At 40.1% G+C, this 20,569-nt stretch overlaps 1 protein-coding gene across 1 annotated transcript in view; it reads left to right on the plus strand.

Annotated features, from left to right (window-relative positions):
- The window catches only part of LYPLA1 (lysophospholipase 1), a 501,567-nt gene that overhangs the window by 395,662 nt on the left and 85,336 nt on the right, over positions 1-20,569 (plus strand). The window contains exon 8 of the mRNA XM_044065511.1: positions 18,408-18,584. Coding sequence (XP_043921446.1) covers positions 18,408-18,584 — 177 coding nt within the window. The remainder of the gene's footprint in view (positions 1-18,407; positions 18,585-20,569) is intronic.

Genomic DNA, 20,569 nt, shown 5'->3' on the forward strand with positions numbered 1-20,569 from the left:
GTGAACCACTCCTACACTAGCCCCTTTTTTCTTCCAGAGTCTAAATCTCCATTTTCTCTTTGGCAACAGGCAGTTTCAGACAAATGGTTTCTGGCAGTCATTCATCAAGGTCACAGATAGTAGTGGGAGAAAATTCCTCCTTTCCTGTGAGTCATTCGTTATCCTGTAGATCAGACTTTTGTTTTCACAATTTTTTCATTACATGCTGTTACAAGGAGTGATAGAACCATTTCTTCCTTCCCAGCTGAGGAAGGGGTTTTTGTTCATCAATGTTCCTACTGCCAAAGAGAGAAAATTCTTGGAGACCAGTTCTGGATCTTTCTTTCCTAAACCTATCTGTGATGTTAATCAAATTCAAAATGGTGTCGCTTCACAACTTGTTACTTATTCCCCTTTCAGGTTTACTGACAACACTAGATTTAAAAGATTCTCATCACATCCCTATTCATCTAGAGTTCAGATATTTCTTAACATTTTGTGTGTCTGGATCACATTATCAGTTCTCTTCCTTAACCTTTGGAAAATCTGTTACAGCAGGAGTATTCACAAAGTGTCTAGCTCCAGATGTTCTTCGTGTTTCACTGTTGCAGTCATTACATTTGGATAATCTGCTGGCAGGTTGCCCTCAGTCGGCCTGAATAACAAAGTCTTGGGTCCTGCGTCAGTTGCTGTCTCCTTTTCAATGAAGTCAGGTCATCAGGGGTATAAAACATGCAGCCGACGCCATTTTATCCAGTCTTTCTTGCCACGCGGTGCCTGAAGCAGAAGCAGTTCACAAGTGCCGGTTGTCCGACTCCTAAAATTTTCGGTATTCAAGTTTCAGAACCGAAGTCTTCAAACTAAAGCTAAGTACCCCGTTGGGGGAACTTTTTCTTGCTCCTTACCGATGTCAGTAAAAGTTAATAATTGCATTACTTGTGGGAAGCAAATACCTCATAAGGATTTTCATTTGTACTGTATTCCTTGCCTAGGCCCAGATCACAATGTGCCTTGCTGTCAGTTTTGTGCTAGATTTAACCAATGCACTATTAAGCGTCGGTATATTTTTGCTTCTAAATATTTTGGTGCAAGATTTAATTATCCTGAAATGTCGTTGGTTAGCAATCCGACTACCGGAGTTCATAAAAAATGCAAAGAAAAAGACAGAGACAGACTGTCGAGGTCCAAAACTGACGACGAAGCTTCTCCTAAGTCAGTCGCCGGTTCACCAGTACTCAGTGAGGCGCCTTTGCAGCCCCTGATACCTGCTACTTTTGAGTCGCAGACCTCTACCGAGACCCATTCAGAGTCCGGTATGCCGCGAGATTCTCAGAGTATTGAACCTGCGGATGTCTCTTCCTTGGATGGGTCCGGAGCCGCTGAGCAGGCACCGGCTTCTGAGGGTGTTTTCAGGCCTCAACATTTTTATATTAAACCGACGCCAGCAGCAAAAACAAGGTCAAAAACAACTACTATGTCTAAAAAACCGACGCATGAGCCACGTGCTCAGCCCCTATGCCTAAAAAACAGATGATCAAAATGGCTGAGGATTTAATTACCTTGATCAGGGGTTCCCAACCCCACCCTGCTAAGAGGCCTAGGCAAGGCACTGATTATGAATCTTCAGATCAGGTTTCCATTTCTTCTGATTCCTCTTCTGATCAGGAATTTTCTATTCCACCCTATGAGGATTCTGATGCAGAGGAATCCATCCCATCTGCATCTCCTCCTGAGGATTACTCTTTTGGAGAGACCTTGAATACTTTAAGGGAACATTTTCACTGGGAGAGTCAGGACTTCTCTGAATCAAAAAAGAGGCTTAGGGATTTCCTTATTCTTCCTCAGCATAGGCCTTTGGCAATACCTCCCGTATTAGACATTGTTGATGATGTGTTCTCGGAATCAAGCATGGCTCCTGATTCCCTGCCTCCGGCTCCTAGTAAGCCAGACAGATATTACAGGATTCCTGACTCCCACAAATTTCTTTTCAAAAATCCTGCTGCTGACCCTGAAACTATTTCTCAGGATCCCAAAGGTGTAAAGGCCTCTACAGCCAAAAATCCTACCCCTTCTGATAGAGATTCCAGGGTGCTGGATAGATTGGGTAAGAAGGTTTATACATCTGCAACCTTGGCAATCAAGGCTTTAAACTGCCAGTTTCATATGCTTAAATATCAACAGCATGTTATGGGATTACTGAAACAGAAAATGATGTTGATTTCTGATTGTGTGGAAAATAAAGAGTTACAGGAATTATTGCATTCAGCAGAGCAGGTTGGAAAGCATACTTTGCAATGTGGTTTTGATTCCTTGGAAGCCTCTTGTAGTGCCGCCGTTACTGGCTCTGTGATTAGAAGGCATGCCTGGCTCAAGGAGCAAAATCTGTCTGATTATGCTAAAGCTAAATTGTTGGATGCCCCTTTGTAGCATGATACTCTGTTTGGCAATAAGGCAAAAGAGATTTTAAAGAAAATGGAAGACAAAGCTAAATCTATGCAGACTGTAAAAGATTTCTTGCAAGTGCAGCCACCCAGGTTCAGTAGGCACTAGCCTACTAAAAATTGGTCGTTTCCTGTGTCCAACAGAGCCACTCAGGGCAAATCCAGGTGCTCAAAAGGCTCCCGATACCAATCACAGGGTTCTTACAGGTCAAAGCAATGTGATGCCTCCGCCTCCAGATCTGGAGGAAACAAAGCACAACCCTACAGTAAGCATTCTCAATGACTTTCCTCTACCATCACCAAGCACTTATTTTTTGGCAGCCCCCTTGTGGGGGAAACTAGCACTTCATGCTCAAAATTGGCAGCTAATTACCCAGGACAAGTGGGTATTAAACATAGTATCCCAGGGGTACAGATTTCATTTCCATACTTTGCCAATTCCAAACAGATGGCTGGATCTGCCACAAAACCAGAGGGCAGAGGCCCAGAAACAAGTCAGGTCCCTCATGGATTTGGGGGCTATTCAACCGGTACCAGAAAAGGAAAAAGGACAAGGTTTTTATTCAAGGCTTTTCCTGGTACCCAGAAAAGACAATTCATGGCGTCCAATACTGGACTTATCGATTTTGCACATGTTCCTGGACATTGCAAAATTCAAAATGCTGACTTTACAACACCTACTGCCTATGCTAGGCAGGAATGCTTGGTTAGTAACTCTAGACTTAAAGGAGGCATACCTGCATATTCCAATAAGGGAATCATGCAGAAGATACCTCCGCTTCAAGGCAGGTTTTTTTGCATTACCAATTCTCTGCACTGCCCTTTAGCTTATCTACTGCGCTCAGTGTCTTTACAAAGTGCCTGGCACCAGTAATTGCATTCTGCAGACAAAGAAGCATTCAAATTTATCCTTATCTGGACGACTGTCTCATTCAAGCAGAGGACAAGGACACTCTTCTTCAACATCTGGCATTTGCAAAAAGGCTTCTAGCATGCCTAGGGTACACCATAAATGAAAAGAAATCACAACTGGTACCCTCTCAAATAATTACATTCCTGGGTGCAAGCTTGAATACAACTGCCCAGATGGATTACCTCCTGCCAAACAAACAAAGGCAACTGACAACATACTTCAAACAAATGGCAACAAAAACCCAGTTATCTGCAAGACAGATTCTGCAGGCTTTGGGGTTCATGGCATCCTGCATTCTACTAATTCCATATGCGAGACTGCATGTGAGAAAACTTCAGTGGTACCTAAAATGTTTATGGAGTCAACATTGTCACAGCCTGGAAACAGTGATTCCTCTCATTCCCTGCCTACAACAAGAGTTCCTTAGGTGGGCAGAGACATGTCACCAAAATAAGGGACTGTCATTCACTCTACCCCCTGCCACCCAAACCCGAACTACAGACGCATCAGATTATGCTTGGGGGGCCCACCTGGCAGGGAGATGCATTCAGGGCAAAGGGAGCCCAAACCAAATACATCTGCATATCAACCAGAAAGAGATGCTAGCTGTTCAGAATGCTCTGATGGCCTTCAAGGACTTACTTCATCCAGGACAACTACTGATAAAGATGGACAACACCACAGTTATGTGGTACATAAACAAGCAGGGGGAGGGGGTACACATTCCTACCCCCTTTGCAGACTAGCCATGGCTTTATGGAACACAGCCTTGACTTACCAAGTACATCTTCAAGCTCAATTCCTGTCAGGAAAGCAAAATACTCTGGCAGACGACCTAAGCAGAAACCTTATGGACCCGCACGGATGGAAACTGGATCCGCAAATCTTCAGCATGTTAACACAGAAATAGGGGAGCCCAGACATAGATCTATTTGCCTCTTCCCAAAATTATCAGTTGGACAAATTCTGCACTAGAACACATCACAGAAAAGCATGGAAAGTGGATGCAGTATCCTTCAGTTGGAAAACCTATCAGTCTATGCCTTTCCCCCTCTGCCTCTACTCTCCAAGGTCTTACTGAAAGTCAGACAGAGAAAAACAAAAATGATCCCAATTGCTCCAGACTGGCCCCGCCAGCACTGGTACCCGCTTTTAAGGAATATGTCTCACCTTCCTCCATGGTACTTGCTGCAAATACCTCATCTACTGTCTCAGCAGAACTATCAAATTCTGCACACTCAGCTCCAAACTCTGAATCTTGCAGCATGGCTAATCAACTAATTATTCAAACAACGCCTCTCAGTTAATCTGTGATGGATGTCATTTTGGAAGCCAGAAGGCCTAGTACTAGAAAATCTTACGCTGATAAATGGAAGAGATTCTGTGCTTGGAACCAAGCACAAGGAATAGACACAGCAAAGCCCAATATTCCTCAGATTTCACAATATTTGACTGAGATGCTTGACAAGGGCCTATCTTTTTCTTCAGTAAAAATCCATGCATCTGCCATCTCGACTCATTACAACACAGAGCCTCCCCGCTTTTCTCTTCCATTGCTTAAACAGTATCTTAGAGGGGCCAAAAATTTAAGGCCTCCCAGAAGAGCACCAACTCCTGCATGGGACCTCAATTTTGTGCTGGAAAAAAACACCCTGCCTCCTTTTGAACCAGCAGCTACTGCAGATATAATTTTTTTATCTTGGAAAACAGCTTTTCTTTTGGCAGTCACTTCAGCAAGAAGGGTTTCAGAACTACAGGCTCTCATGGCAGTGGAGCCTTTTATTATATTTTACCCGGACAGGGTTTCCCTCAGGATCAATCCTTCTTTTATGCCTAAGGTGGTATCCAGTGTGGCTGTTAATCAGACCATTCACCTGCCAACATTGTACCCAAATCCGCAGAATAAGGGGGAGTGGATTTTGCATTCATTGGATGTACACAGACAACTAAGATTCTACCTAAATAGGACCAAATCTCTAAGAAAGTCTGAGCAACTACTGATAGCATTTGCTGCAGGGTCAGAGGGGAAGGCTATATCAAATTAGACAATTTCTAAATGGATAAGCCACTGCATTCGTTTCTGCTATTTGCACCATGGTAAACCGGTGCCCAAGGGGATCAGATCACATTCCACCAGGGCTGCCTCTACTTCAGCAGCTTTTCTCAGAGGGGTTCCAACCAAAGACATTCTAGAAGCTGCTACTTGGAGCTCTGTTCATACCTTCACAAAGCATTATCATTTACCTCTCTTCTCCAAATCCAGCATAGGCTTTGCCACTGCAGTCCTGCAGGGCCTTATAGCCGCTCCTAATGCTGTTTAGATCCATCCTCCCATCCATAGCTTTGGGATTCTACCCAAACGTGATGACTGCAACAGTGAAACACAAAGAACATAGTACAGTTGTGTACACTTACCATAAATGTTGATGTTCGAGTGTATTCACTGTTGCAGTCCGGGTTACCCACCCACCATCCCCCTTTCTATACCTTTTATTTCCTTCACTATACTCAAAAGCCGTTGTGGTGTATTTGCTTTTAGTTGAAGGTAAAGTTTATGTTTCTAAAAGTGTATTTATTTATTTACTGTTTACTTTTATTTATATATATATATATATATATATTTATATATATATATATATATATATATATATATATAATTTTTTTTTTTTTTTTGCTCCCCATTTGGGGGGCACCTGACATCTGGGGCAAGAAAAACTGAATAAAATGGCGTTGGCTGCATGTTACACCCCTGATGACCTGACATCATGGAAGAGGAGACAGCAACTGACCCAGGACCCAAGACTTTGTTATTCAGGCCAACTGAGGGCAACCTGCCAGCAGATTACCTAAATGTAATGACTGCAACAGTGAATACACTCGAACATCTACATTTGTGGTAAGTGTACACAACTGTACTTTATAGCTCATTGCAGGCTACAAGGTATCCACATTTTCCATGTTTATATTACTTGCTTATCTTTGCAGAGTCTTTTTCAAAGTGTCAGGAATCTCTCTCTCGCTGTCTGTCTTTCTCTCTTGGGTGAGAGATTTCTTACACAAACTGGGATTCAAAGAGAACATTTATAAGTCTTTCTTGACTCCTTCAAGCATTATTGTCTTCCTGGGATGTCATCTAGACACCTCAATTCAAAGAGGTTTTCTTCCAAAAAATATATATATAATCTTTGTCTAGATCAGTTTCTAAAGTGTTCCACTCAGACTTCAGTCACTGGTATATATGATTCTCTTGATACCCCTGGCAAGACACCACATGAAAAAGATACAGTGGTATCTGAAATCTCTTTGGTCCCAGCATCAACAACCTATATTTTTCAAATGCCAGTGCAGGTGGTGGTTAGAAGAGAAATCTTTTGGTGCAGACAACAGATATAGTTAAACCCAGGTCTCACTTTCTCCTTCCCTGCTCCAAAGCAGATGGGCACCACAGCTGCTTCAGACTTTGCTTGGGGAGCAGTTTCGGAGGGATAAAATTGCAGGAGGGTGGGACACCAAAGACAGAAGTAGTCACATAAATATCAAGGAGGTAGTTGCCCTGATCAAGGCCCTCAACTCTCTGAACTATCCTTGGCACTGGGACCACTTCAAGTGACTACAGACAATGCTACAGTCATGTGGTTCATCAACAAACAAGGGGTAACCAGGTCATACCCTCTTTCCAGACAAGCCTTGTTAGCTTGGGATGTAACTTCACAACTCAGTCTCACTCTACAGGCATCCTACATTCCATCAATGCAACATTGTGTGGCAGATGAACTGAGCAGGACCACGGCAGACCCTCACAAATGGAAACTAGAGCAGGGGGTCTTCCGAGATTTGACCCATCTGTGAGGAATTCCTCAAGTTAGGCCCCTTTGACTCATTTCTAAACAGTCAATTGGCAAGATTCTTTTCCAAGATTTTATGCAGGAAGGTCTAGAAGACGATGCCTTTTCTTTTCCTTGGACAGAAATGTTCCTATATGCGTTTTCAGTTTCCACTAATATACAGGATACTTCTAAAGATTCAGAAAGAATCCTCCAAGATCATTGTGGTGACTCCTTTCTGGCCCAAGAAGCTATGAATCTCCCTTTTGGAAATGACCAGGGGCAATTACCACCTGCTTCCTCACAGACTGGATCTACTTACACAGGAACAGGGGTATTTAATACACCCTAACAGCAGTCAACTTTGACTACCTGGACAATAAGGTTTTAATTCATTTTAGGCATGTTTTTACTGAGGATGCGCAGCAGTTACAACTGGAGGCATGAAAGCCTGCTACTAGAAAATATGTATTAGCAAATTGAAGAGGTTTTCAGTTGGTGCCAACTGCATAACCATCACTAGTTCAGGGCTAGTTGTTCTCTGGTTCTGCAATATTTGTGTGAGTTACTATCCTAGATCTTTTCTTATTCCTCCATAAAGGGTCATTTATTGGCCATTTCAGTACGTGTGCCCATGGATCCTCCTCTTTCAATGCAGTCTCATCTCAAAATGCTTTTAAAAGGGTTTTGAATAAGAGGCCTGAAAGAAAAAGTGTGGCTCCAACTTGGGATCTTAATTTTGTGTTAGAGAAGCCAACGCTTGCTCCATTTGAACCATTTAACCTGACTGACTTGAGGTTCTTAAAATGAGAAACATTTTACTGATTGCTATGACCTTTGCTTGAAGGATATCTGTATTGCAAGTTCTTTTGGTGAGTCAAACATATCTCATTTTCTCATTTGACAAACTGTGTCAAAACAGACTATTTCCAAATGGCTGTTTAAGGCTGTTACCTTTGGTTATACTCATCGTAACAAAATTATTCCAGACAGGGAAGCTCTGGCTTCATCAATGGATTTTTGGAAAGGGTTGGATTCTAGACATATTCTAGAAGCTGCTAAATGATCCTATTTACATACTTTTACAAACTTTAATGCTTTTTCCAGATCAACCCTTGCTAGGACCATTCTCCAGGGGCTCATGGACTCTTCTCCTTCCACCCCCCAAATGGAATTAGTCAAGGTAAATTTCTCATATAGCTATGCCTACTGCAGTAGTGATCAATATGATTAACAGTACAGTTGTGCAAGTAAAATTTTCCACACTAGTAGATGCTCAAATGATCACTGCTGCAGTAGCTGTTTCTTCCCTCCATCTCCCTTGTTTTAGGTGTGTTTAGGGTGTATACATTTATGTTTTGTTGTTCCTAATGTTGTTCTTTCATGGCTCAGCCTCCTTCTCTTATCTGGCAGGAAAGCTCTGAAGGACTTTGCTCCCAAACTTGTTTTCTAATAAGCTCAGCTTGAGCTGCCTGACAGTTGGCATGCATGTGAGGTCCCTGAAGCTTTGGAAGCTAGCAGGATATAATCATTATAGTTAAGGCCTACTGCAGCAGTGATCATTCAAATATCTGCTCTTATGGTATGTTTTACTTCTACAACTGTACTTTATTCTCTTGCAATGTTGTATTGAGGAATTGCATTGTTTGGGTCATAACAATACATCCGAGCACTCCTTTTCAGTAGACACTCGAAGGAAAAAGAAGGTCAAATTGAAACATACTTCAACTTTGTTTTCTAAGGGATTGAAAAATGTGTTTGTCTTTGCTAAAGTCTTTCAGTTATTACAATCTGAAACTTCTCAACAATCTAAATGGAAGAGCTCACCCACTGTTTAGATTGTGATTCAGAGTCTGACATGTAGGAAATAGGCTAAATCTTTGATTCACAAGTTTCTCTACCAGATAACTGGGTATCTAAGCCTGAGCAAACTATATCTTCAGACTTTTTCTGACACCATTTGTGGAATGAAGGAACTATTTAAGTTGAAACAAAAAGAAATGTGAGAGACCCACCAAAGATGCTATGAGTTTGCTGTAAGTAGATTCTCCTCAGTGACTAATCTTCGAGTTTTCTACCCTGGAGGATGCTTTAAATGCACCCCAAGAGTTGTTCTAGCATACCAGCCCCTAGGAAATCTGATAAATTACATAAGTACCACAATCTCACGCACTTCTGTTTAGAAATCCTTGGGTATTTCCTGCATTTGTTTATATTTCAAAATCCGCTTCTTTCAAGCACCTCATGGCGTGTACCCTATTCCTTTAGACAAAGTTGGGAGAGCTGTTGATAAGGTGTATGCTGCTTCCACCTTAGCCTTCTGAGCAGTAAATTGTCAAGCACAGATGTGCAAGTTTCTTCTGGCTCTTTTGACAATATAAAAAAATTATGGCTGATCTTCATTCTTCTGACACTAAGACATCTTTAAATTCTTTTCTTTCATCAGTGTTTCAGGTGACTGAACTTGTCTGTAAGTGTTCATATGACACATCTGATGCTGTCTTCAGGGCAGCTGCCATTGAATCAGTTACAGGGAGATTTTCTTGGCTGAGTACTCATAATTTACCTAAGGATGTGAAAACAGTGCTTTTGAATTCACATCTGAACAAAGAAGTGTTGTTTGGATCTTTCCCTGCTGAAGTTCTCAAGACATTTGATAAAACAGTGAAGTTAATCCCAGCATTTTTCTCAGATTTTTCAGTCCCCTATCCCCAGATATAATAAAAACTCTCCTTCTAGCTCTGGGGACCTTTATAGGAAACATTGCAAACAATCCCAACAGGAGACAGGCAAACAAACTTTCATGAAGTAGTAGCAGGTGTGTTCTAAAAAGGAAACTGGGTCGTCCCAAGCCCAAGGACAATTTTAAAAAGTAGCTTGATTATGCTTTCTATTAATCTCTTCACTACCCCACTCTGGCAGTCCAGTAAAACTATACTAAAGCTCATGTCTTCACTTCCCCTTTGAAACCAGATTACATCAAACACATTGGTCCTGAAGGTTTTACAAAAAAGCTACAATTGGCAGTGTACTCTCCTCCCTATATCAAAGGATTCTTCTCTGTCCTATCAGTCAGACCTCCCTGTTTCCTCCTATTGTGGATGAAATGCTGTTTTATGGATTAATAGTCTGTTTCCACCAGTTCATTGAGAAAAGGGGTTTTACTTGAGGATTTTTCTGTTGCCAAAAAATGAAGGAAAGAACCTGCAGAACCTGTACTGAGTTTTTCATTTTTAAACCTTCGTATCAGTATTCCAAAATTGAAAATGCTATTACCTCTTATTTCTCCCTCCAGTTTCCCAGTAACCTTAGACTTAAACAATGCCTATCACTACATTTCAGTTTGCAAGGACTTCATAGGTGTATACTAGAAAATGACCACCAGGGCCTATGTAAATCTAGCCGTGCAATCCAACCCAGTTATGTTCCCGTGTATTGCGGGCATTTATTAGGTGGAGGTAAGTTAGGAACTTTCTAGAGGTTATGTGTGGAGAGAAGTATTTTCATTTGGGTATTGCTGTTGCCTCCATCTATCAGAGACATGGGGGTCAGACCCGGCATGAATTCTCGATTTCCCATCCATTGGTCAAGGTTACACTTGAATAAGGTTAGGGATGGACTCTGTTTCACATAGATGGGAAGCCTGTTCCAAAGGATGGGGATCCTCTGAGACATACATCTGTTCTTGCTAACATGTCTTATGTATGTCACAAACAAAATTTAAATTATTGGATCTAGTGGTTCTTATGCTGTTCTTTTTGTGGATGTGCAGAAGGTCCATCAGAGCTGGATCGAAGATGCCTTGTATTTATTTATTTATTTATTATTTATGACATTTGTTGACCGGGAAAGTCCGAAAGTCCACTGGGTCAGAAACCCATTTTCAGGGGAGGCCTGCAGAGAAAATCACCACAGTTAAACAAAAATGCTATACAATAATTATACAAGAACAAATACAAAACAAATATAACATTGAAGAGATGCATATGGATACTTAATAATATACTTTCAATCAGAAGAGTAATGGGCTTTAGTAAAGTATAACATACTTTCAATCCCCATGAGACTAGTCATGAAACATAGTAAAATTGATACATATCATAGGTAGAAGAAATAAAGATTCAGAGGAGAAGGAAAATATATCAGTGTGAGTTTAAGGTAGATCCTGAGTAAATTATGTTTGTGAAGTTAAGGGGGCTTACACTGTATTTTACAGGTACAGCTGGGATTGTTTAAAAAGTGGGGTTTTTAGTACAGCTTTAAAGGCCATAAGTGAGTCAAGCTGAGTAATATTAGAGGGTAGGCTGTTCCATAGTCTGGCAGTGCTATATGAATAGTGGCATTGCTCTGCTGTCTTATGTGAAAAGATTTTGCGCTCTGCATCTGGAGGTTTTGATGAGAATAGTAACAGTTTAGGTTTTTGGGGTTCAGCATTAACTGGGCGTCATTTAGCCAGGTTTCTGTGGAGGAGAAAGCATCTTGGGTGATCTTCTGGAGGGTAGTGAAATTGTTGGAGGAGGAGATGATAGTTGAATCATCTGCATATTGAATCAATGTGCTTTGTTGGGAGGCTTTATTTACATCATTAATTAATATATTGAAGAGTAGTGGTCCTAAAATAGACCCTTGGGGGACACCTGTGTTATTTGCTAGGTACTTACTCTGTTGGTTTTGCCATCTAACTGATTGCTGTCTATTATTTAAGTAAGAGGAAAACCAGGTTATTACACTTAGAGAGCATCCAAGTTTTTCTAAGTGCTGTACTAGGTTGTGATATTTTGTCAGAAGCTTTCTATAGGTCCAACAGAAGTACTGAAGTTGATAGGCCAGCATCAAGAGCTTTATTCATAGTATCAGTGAAAGAGAGTAAAGCTGTGGTGGTGCTATGACCAGGGTGGAAACCATGTTGGGCGGGAGCTAGGAGGTTGTTGTTGAGGTGATTTAGTACTTAGGTTTGTATGTATTTTTCCAAGATTTGTGATAGTGGGGAGAAAACGGAGATTGGTCAGTAGTTTGAGAGATCGTGGGTATTAACCACCCTGTGTAGTGGGGTTGTAATGGATTTTTTCCATAGTTGGGGCACATAAGATTCAGCAATAGAACAATTGATAAGAATGCTAACAGTTTAAGCTATAGCTCTGGCTACAAGTTGTAAGTATTTGGGTGGTAATTTATCAGCGGACAGTGAGCAGGGCTTTAGTTTGGTTAGCAATCTTAGAATTAGGGATGTAGGTACTGGTTGTAGTGAGAATGGTGGATTGGGTGGGATACTATTATAGGGCGCTACTGTGTGTATAGAGGTAGATATGGTGTCTATTTGTGTGATATTTTTAAAATTGGGGGTGTTTTTGATGATGAATCCTTGACTAGCTTTTGGATTATTTCATTGAAGTGGGTGTTAAATATTTGTGCTAGCTGATAAGGGTCTTGGTCAGGAGAGGGTGATGGGTTTTGAATGTTACCTGGGTTAAGAAGGTAGGATACAGATTTCCAGAATTTTTTTGGATTATTACTTTGGGAGGATAGTTGTGAGGAGAAATAGGTTTTCTTATCAGTTATAATAAGTTTTTTTGCAGCATCTCTAAGTTTTTTAAAGTTTTGTTCATTTTCTATAGTTCTACATTTTTTCCAGATTTTCCAGGCTTTGTCCCTAGACAGGAGGGTTTGTTTGGTATGCTCGGTTAACCAGGGGGCATGGTTTGAATTGTTAATTTTGTACAAAGAGGTGCTAGGCTGTTTAATATGCTAAGAAAGATGTTATTAAAATAGTGTACAGCATCGTCTAGGGGCAGTGATTTTAATGGGGACCAGTACTGAGTGTGAAGGGTAGTGATAAATATGTTTTGGTTAAAGTGGGAGAGGTTCTTCATAGTTTCATATGTGTGTGGTTTGGGGATATGAAGTTGGGTTCTGTGGGTGTATGCCGGTAGGTGGTCACTTAAAGTGTTTGTGAGGGTGCCGGTAGTGGTGTAGTAGTTGGGGTGGGATACAAAAATCCAATCTAACATAGCTTCAGCTCTGGTGTTTAATGCAGGTGTAGGTTCTGTGATAAGTTATGTGAAACTGTGGAGATTAATGCTAGTGTTAGGAGCTTTGGAGGTTAGGTTTTGCCATTTGATGTTGGTGTCACCTAGAATAATAGTTTCTTGGTAGATATTGTGTTTAAGCCAACATAGGAGGTCTTCTAAGTGGGGGATGTTTTGACCAAGAGGAATATAGATGGTGACAATACAGAGTTGTTTGTTAGGGTTTATATGGAGGGATGTTATTAGAATTTCCATACTATTGAACATGCGGACTGGTTTTGGATGTATATTTACTGTTAAGGAGTCCTTGTAAATTAAGGCTACACCTCCTTCTTTTTTATGGTTTCTGTCATTACAAAGAATGTTGTAGCCTGGTGGAAGGCTTCCAGAGTCCGATATATGTGCTTTAAGCCAGGTTTCAGTTATTGCTACTATATCCAGTGAATGGTGAGAAAGTCAAGACTGAAATTCAGTAATTGTGTTAACAGAGTCTTCATGCATTAATAGTTGCAAAGTATAAATTACAGGCTTTAGGGGAATTAGTATATTTTGACAGGTTATTTGGTTCTGGAATGAGGTGAACATCTCCACACTGAGGTAATACTAGGAGGAGGTGTAGTAGTGTCTGTGGTTGATGTGCTTTTGTTAAAGATAGTTGTGGGTAATGTTTTACTTTCAGTTTAGTATTAGTGGGGGTGAAGTGTGATTATGCTAGACATAAGGTGTTGCTTACTTGTAGAGATGGTGAGATGTTGGAGTAACTAGTTAAATTATGTTGTAAGTGAATAGCTAGTGTTGTGAATGGAGGAGGAGATGTTTTTATTCTACAGTGAGTGGAGGTGGAGAGGGATACTAGGAGTAATAAAGCAGTATGGCCAAGTAAGAGTGATAAAAGTTTTCGTAAGTGGTACATAATTGAAGTATAGGGATTGAAAATTGGTTGTAAATGCTGAAATAGGAAGTGGGGGGTGTTGTGTTAATGGAGAGGAAGTGGCAGGATGGGGGAGAGGACGTTAATGAGGTTAGGAATGGTATTCCGGTGGCTGGAGGGAGGAGTCACAGGAAATATAAATCTAGAGTTGGGAGGATGGCCTAATGGTTAAGGTGTTTGCCTTAGAAACACAAGATGCAGGGTTTGAGTCTCACAAGGGATAATTGGCTAGGCTTACAATGGCTTACAAGGGCACTTAGCCCAGTACTAACCTATGAACCTATAATGGAAGAGGAGGTGGGATGGGAATGGGGGTAGGGGAGGGAAGCAGAGTGACCCCGGACCAGGTTGTACCAGGATCCTGATTGTTGCTGTGACTGGCAAAAACGATCAGGTAAGTAAATTTTATCAGGGGAAGCAAGACTAGAGGAGAAATGAGTATATTTTATTATGCTTTATGGTGTTCATTTTCTACAGGAGTTGCAGCATGCCAGGCTAGGCATAGTTCGCTTCTCAATAAATTGTAGGGACAGAATATAGAGATGGGACTTTAAGATGATTCCCCCATGGAAATACAGCAGAAACTAAGCCAATTATTGAAGTCTGCCATGTTTTGTTTATACTGTGGCATCATCCTAGGTGAAGTTAGAATACTGCTCAGTACAAGGCACATACCTGTCTGAGACACACAGAGAGATCAGTAATGTCTTATTTCATGTAGTCCCTGGAAATATGTCTCAAGTCATTAAGACCCATGTGAAATATGATAGAATCCTTCTGGAACTGGTGGTGTAATGACTTGAGTGCATGCGTAACTTGGCTAACCCAGGCTCCAGATAAGCACTTAACTGTTAGCCTCTCCTTGTACACTCTGGTGAGTCGGGCATCTAAGTGTTGCACAATGTTTGTCTGATTTTCTTTGTCTGGTTCACATTTTCAGTTTTGTACTGTACCCTTTGGGTTACTACTTGCTCCAAAAGTGTTTTGCAATAATAGCAAATTGCATGTTGCAGGACATTCACAATTTTTTCCTTATTTAGACAACTGCCTTATTTTAACATACACTCTTTCAAGGTATTAGGAAGCTCTTATTTTTGTAAAGAACCTTCTCAGTCTGGGGTATTTACTAAACCTTGAAAAGTCTTTCCTCATTCTGTTTTTGTCAAGGCAGTCTTCCACATGAATCCCTCAAGATGGTCTTTTTGTCTCCAGGACAAAGTGGACTTTACAAGGAACAATTCCTGATATTTTCCAAGCTCACACAGCAGCCATAGACTTTCACATGATATTAGGATTTAAGGCATCTAAAGTTCCCATGATTCCCCTGGCAAGATTACATATGGGAAAATTTGGTTGTTCCTCAAATAAATCTGGACCTGACACCTGCACCCCTCTCCTTTCAGATTTGATTGCTGACATTAATTCACTGGTGAGTGATACAGCCATCCCATAGTCCTGATCTCCCTTTCTCTCCTCTAGTCCACTACTCAGTCTGTAAGCACAGATTTTGATTAGGGAGCAGTTTTCAAAGTCAAGTTTGTAGACACATCAGGACAATAAGAAGCACATAGACATCAAAGTAATTATGAAATTATAAAATGCTGTCAAATTACTAAACCTTAGACATGTGAGCTATCAAATTACTAAACCTTCTTTGGAGTCCAAGACATCTATTAGTCATCACAAAAAACACCACACTCGTGGTCTATAAACAGTCAAAGAGGGCAGTTCTTACCCACTTTTTACCCATTTTGCAGGGAGCTGGCCCTACAGTTAAGTCTGTTCCTACAGGCTACTTACATTCTGTCCAAACAAAGTTTTGCAAATTTTGTGGCAGACAAGCTGAGCAGGGAACAGGACTGAGCCCCCCACACACACACACACACACACACACACACACATATGAAAGAAAATTAACACCCTAGGGTCTCCAGTAAATCATTCACTTATGGGAACTCCTCCAGCAGGTTTGTTAGCATACATTCATAACAGACAGTTAAAGAAGTTCTTCTGCAGAGCTCCTTGCATAAAGGCCTGAAAAATAGATTCCTTTTCTTTCCCAGGTACTGAAATGCTCTTGTATGACTTTCCACTCTTTCTTCTGATAAGAGTGCTTTTAAAGATCCAAAAGGACTCTCCAAAGATATTAGTTGTCACTTTTGGGTCAGGCAGGAATGGTTTTCTTTTCTTTTGAAAATAGCCAAGGGCAGTTATCTCAAGCTTACTCAAAGGATGGACTTACAAGACAGAGGTTCTTTGATTCACCCCAGCCCTTTGACTTCTTCAGCTTGCAGCCTGAAAGATAGAAATTCAGTACCTTTTAGGTACCTATTCTCTGAGGATGTGCAGCAGGTATTAAATTACACCAAGAAACATTCTGATAGGAAATTATATGTGATTAAGTGGAAAAGATGTTCTAGTTGGTGCCTTGGTAAGAAACAAGATCTTCTAAGGCCCCAATACCTTTTTGGTTCTGCAGTATTTGTGAGTTATTACTTTCTGGCTTTTCTTACTCTTCCATTAAGATTCATTTTTCAGCCTTTTCTGCATGTCTGCCTGTGGACCCCCATCTTCTTTATCTCAAGTGAAACCATTTCTGAAAAGGGTATTATATATTCGTCCTCCTAAAAACAGGTGGCTTCTTTGTGGGATCTTAACTTTGTACTGGAAAAATTTACTCTCTTTTTCTTTTGAACCAACTCGCGAGGCTAACTTAAAGTTCATCTCAGAAGACACTGTTATTCATTGCCCTGACTTCTGCAAGAAGAGTATCTGGGTTTCATGCTCTTAGCAGCTCTACTACTCATCCCTATTACAGCTTTTATAAGGATAAGGGTACCTTTCAAAAAAAATTTTCTTTCATGCCTAAAGTTATTTCAGAGTTCAGCTTGAACAAATCTGTTCATTTCTCTGTATTCCTTCCTGAACAACAACAACAAAAAAAAAGGTAGGGAAAGTTCTGCAACTCTAGATGTTCAGGGTCAACTCTGATACTATATTGTCAGAAGAAAAGACTTCTTCAGTTGTTCATTTCTTATGAAGGGAGAAAGAAGGGATATTTGGTTTCAAAACATCAAAACAGACTTTCTAAATGATTGTCCCATGCCATTCAGGGTTGTTGTTCATATCATGGCAAGTCACTTCCAGGCAATGTCAGAGCCCATTCTACCAGGGCTAACAGCTACTTCTGTTGCCTTTTCTTAAGGGACAGAGTCTAGAACTATTCAATAGGCAGCAACTTGGTCTTCTCTCCGCAATTTTAGTAAGCATAACAAAATGTACTGTTCCTCTAGAGCTCTAGAGCTAGAGAAGGATTTACTAGAACTATTCTTCAGGGACTCCTGAATTTTGATCCTTCTACCTCCTCCCTTTCTTTCTAAGGTTTGATATTAGTCCCATGTAGCTTAGACTACTGCAACAGTGATCTAATGATCAATGTGCATATAGATCACTAATGCAGTGCAAACACCTTCCCTCCTTTCCCCCTTTTTTGTATTTTGTTACACCATGTTCAAGGCTCTACTCCCTCTCTTTGCTTAGTGCACACTTTGTTAATAGGGCTATAGCCTCCCTATTTTTCTGGGCAAGAAAGCTCTGAATTTGGGTGCTTGCATGCCTGCTTTTATAGAGTCTCGTTCATGAGCTCCAATGGATGTTCAGGGGTGTGGAAGGTGCCCTAAAGCTTTGTAAGCTGGCCAGACATCTGATCCTTGGCAGGATACATCTCCATACCTTTCAACCTCTTAGAGCATGAAGTCTGGACAAAGCTGTAAATAAAAGTGGGAGAAAGGCCCAAATATAGGGACAATTTTTAAATATTGCTCTTAAAAACTTAAAAAAGTTGATAAAATAAAAGGTTTTGCATTAACATGAATTTTCTGATGGGTATGAAGTCTGAAAGTCAAATCTTTGTCATTATTTTCTAACTTCAGTCTTTAATGATTTGCCACTAATTTGCCAGAAAAAAACAAATTTTTTGAAAAACAGACCAAAAATGTAAGGCAAAAATCTGGACATTATGCAAAAATATGTGCAGTTAAGAGGTATGTACATTTGTTACAGGTTAGGCTACTGCAACGGTATCTGTTTGATCTATTTCGATATCTACTGTTATAAGTTTACTTACGCAACTGTACTTTATGCTCACTTCAGAAGGCCTTTTCAAAATTCAGTAGATTCACTGAATACTTGCACTTTTTGGCAGGTTAGTAAAGTGTTTTATGGAGTATGAAGTAAAAACTGAATGTGGCATAAATGCTAAAGTTCACTTTGTAACTTTCATATTTTCTGCAGGCATCAGCCAATAGTATAAACAAAGACATTCATATTCTTCAGTGCCATGGAGAATTCGACCCACTGGTACCTTTAATGTTTGGCTCCCTAACAGTTGACAAACTTAGAAGTATTCTAAATCCAGCTAATGTGATGTTTAAGACCTACCGAGGCTTGATGCATAATTCATGTTCTCAAGTAAGTAATTTTTGTTTCAATGTATTTATTTGTAAAGTGTGCTGTTGCAAAGTTTGTTTTGAAGAAGAAACGCTGTTTCAAAGCATATTTGTGTTTAATCATGTTGAGTTTTAAAATTTTGAAATGAGACTAAGTGAAGACTAAGTGATTATTACCTCTTCCTGGCGTCCAGGAAAGTGTTTTATTAGCAGGTAGACATTGCAGCTTTTAATCTCTGTCCATAGCAACAGTTAATACTATACAAACCTGAAGAGTTGAAGAAGCTCAGATAGATAAATCACAAACATGATAAGCTGTTTTGGATATTGACCTCCTGGCAAATACTATGGGGTATACAGAGCAGGTCTATATTAGGACATCGAATGTTCTAAATATCGAACACTCTAAAGAGCAAATATGCAGGCCTCTAAATATATATATATATATATATATATATATATATATATATATATATATATATATATATATATACCAACTCCGAGATCGGACTACAGTGAGGAAAGGGCAAATATTCAATATTCACTGTACTGTGATCTCTAAAAAAGCACTTTGAGGTCCTGCATTTTTGCTCCTTAGAGCATTTGATATTTAAAACATTCTATGTTCTAATATAGACCCATACAGAGCTGCAAGCCTGGGGTGTCTGTTAGGACGTTTTATATTTACCTTGAGTGGAGACCATGCCCTCTTCTTTTAAAAAGGGAGAGAGAGAGTACATGTTTGTCTCCTCATAGGGAGAGGGATCTGGACCTAGAGTAGGGATTCTGGGTGAAAGGCGTTTGTGTCTTGTGAGAGTGGGATTGATGTCCGGAGTAGATACAGTAGATAATTTCTGGGTCAAACCCATAAAACAGTGAGTTATTGGGAAGTGTTTGGTGGAGAACTGCATAGTGGTGTAGAACTCAAACCTGTCAGTTTACTAAAGTGGTTGCAGCATTTGTTCTTGCAGGTGGCTGGAATATTGGATTTAATGAACTGTGAATTCCTTGCCAGAATTAAACTGTGAGTTATTTGCCTGACTTGAACTGAGGTATTTGCCAGAACTAAGCTGTGAATTACTGAAACAACTGTGTTATGTAAGAAGGTTACCTAGAAAGGATAAACTTTAACTTTTTTTTCATTGTAAATAAAATGCACTAAACTTGAGTCAAGTGCCTCACGTGTGTTGCCTTGCCACAGTTAGTAAGCGCTGGAAAAAATATTGTTAATTTGGTATGTGAAGTAATCCAGCAGGAAGAATTTTCATTCACGAGCTGGACTAAAGGAAATTGTCATTACACAGCGAAAAGAAAAATGATTGGTTACAAAACATATTTGTACAGTAGTTAACAATAAAATTGAAATGCTTACAAAAATAAAAATTACAAATTGGCATCTAGAAATTTTTAAGTGTACAATGTCCCTGAGACAAGTGGTCCATAGTAAGTTGACGTGAGCAGGCAAAGCATCAGCTTGTATTGAGCACTTCTAAAATCAACTGAGCTAGAAGATTAGTCAACCTTCCAGAGTTGAGGAAGAAATATTACACAGACAGTGGCTTTGGTAGGGAGAAAATGAATACAGAGCCTACTTTGATATGCACTTCTGTACACACATAGATTTGTACCTTAGTGTATAACTGTGTGCTGCACTAAGTAAAGAGCTGTGTGATGGGACAGACTTGGAAGTCCAAGCATCTGTTTCATTAATTGTTAGCATCAGAAAGTGAAAAAAAATGATTGTGCTCACCTACTTGCAGACTTATTGTTTATTGACATTGTCAGTAAACTAATTTTCTCTTTAGTCTTGGAGTCTGTCCTTGCTGCTAAATACTAGGTTTGACAGCACTATATAGCAAGAATTTGCCACATTTTTCACCAAGAGTGAGGCAATTCCATTTCTGTGAGCAGAAGTATTTTGCTTCATGTGCTGATCAGATGTTTGTTACTACCCATTTCAGACAGTATAAAACAATGCAAAAAAAGGTCAAAGGTTTGTTTCTGTTA

The sequence above is a fragment of the Protopterus annectens genome, chromosome 3.part0 (genome assembly GCF_019279795.1).
Source record: "Protopterus annectens isolate FY-2018-M chromosome 3.part0, PAN1.0, whole genome shotgun sequence".
NCBI classification, from domain to species: Eukaryota; Metazoa; Chordata; order Ceratodontiformes; family Protopteridae; genus Protopterus; species Protopterus annectens.